General features: G+C 37.7%; 1 protein-coding gene across 1 annotated transcript; it reads left to right on the top strand.

Moving 5' to 3' along the window:
* On the top strand, positions 1 to 874 carry LOC124405939 (luciferin 4-monooxygenase-like). The gene is made up of 4 exons (XM_046881209.1): positions 1 to 154; positions 254 to 337; positions 423 to 499; positions 641 to 874. Exons 1-4 carry the CDS (start codon positions 1 to 3, stop codon positions 872 to 874), a joined length of 549 nt encoding a protein of 182 aa, XP_046737165.1.
* The last annotated feature ends 338 nt before the right edge of the window (positions 875 to 1,212 follow it).

The raw sequence follows: 1,212 nt of genomic DNA on the forward strand, positions 1-1,212 counted from the left end.
ATGTTAATCAATTCTCAACTAAAGGTGGTCGACCCAGATACCAGCAGAATATTGGGAACCAATCAAGTGGGTGAACTATTGTGGAAAACTAAGACCACGATGAACTGTTACTATAACGATCCGGATGCTACAGCCGCAACCATCGATGAGGAAGGTAACTTGAGTAATATATGTTAGGGCAAATGTATGGAATATCCCAGATGAACCCTTGACTTTGAGTTTGAAAATCTAGTCTTTCAATTCTTTTTCTAAGGTTGGATGCACTCGGGAGATTTTGGTTACTACAACGAAGGCGGGGAGATATTCGTGACAGATAGGATGAAAGAACTAATTATACGTATACCAGAATTATGACATATGTCCGGATGGAATGGAGAGTGTGCTTTTGTCTCATCCTGGTGTCAAGGAGATGGCTGTCGTAGGCTTGCCTCATCCTGTGGATGACGAGGATCCTGTTACTTCTGTAGTTAGAACGGAGTCTTTTGTCACCGAAATAGAGGTAATTTTGTTTGACAAATACTTAGCAATACTGGAGACTGGTCAAGATCAGAATGAATAATTCTAAATTATAATACTGACAATTTCAATTTAGAATTAACATGAAATCATTTGAGTATGAAAATAATGTAAAAATGAATATTATGGATACTTCATTTGTGAAATTCTTTGGGTTACAGAACAGGAATTGATTGACTTAGTGGCTACAGAAATGGTTGACAACAAGCGACTGCGAGGTGGAGTCAGATTCATGGATCATCTACCAAAAATACCGTCGAATAAAATTCAAGACAGATATATGTGTATTGGCGAGGTCTATGACATCAAAGTGAAAGTCACCTACCAATTTTCTCATCTGCAAGACCAATTGAGTTGAAAAATGAATTTGAACAATACTTACCTTTCAATTTTCGAACACTCTTACATATTCTGAAAAAACTGTCACTGACCCACTTTCATTCAATAAATCAAGCCATTTGGAACCAAAGAAATAGTATGTAGTCTTTCATTTTTCGGCTGTAACTTTGAATCTGCTTATCGCAGAAAGTTAGGAGAGTGCGCAAGTTTCCCAAAATTACAGCGCAACGTGTTCCAGAATCAGTCAAATTTGAGGTAAAACAATTCGGAGGTGAATTTTCGTTTATTTCGATTCAATTGAACTCCCCGAAATTCGGAAAAGTCAGCTGAAACAGCGTGGGATCAACTGCTGAGAAT

The sequence above is a fragment of the Diprion similis genome, chromosome 4 (genome assembly GCF_021155765.1).
Source record: "Diprion similis isolate iyDipSimi1 chromosome 4, iyDipSimi1.1, whole genome shotgun sequence".
Lineage (NCBI taxonomy): Eukaryota > Metazoa > Arthropoda > Insecta > Hymenoptera > Diprionidae > Diprion > Diprion similis.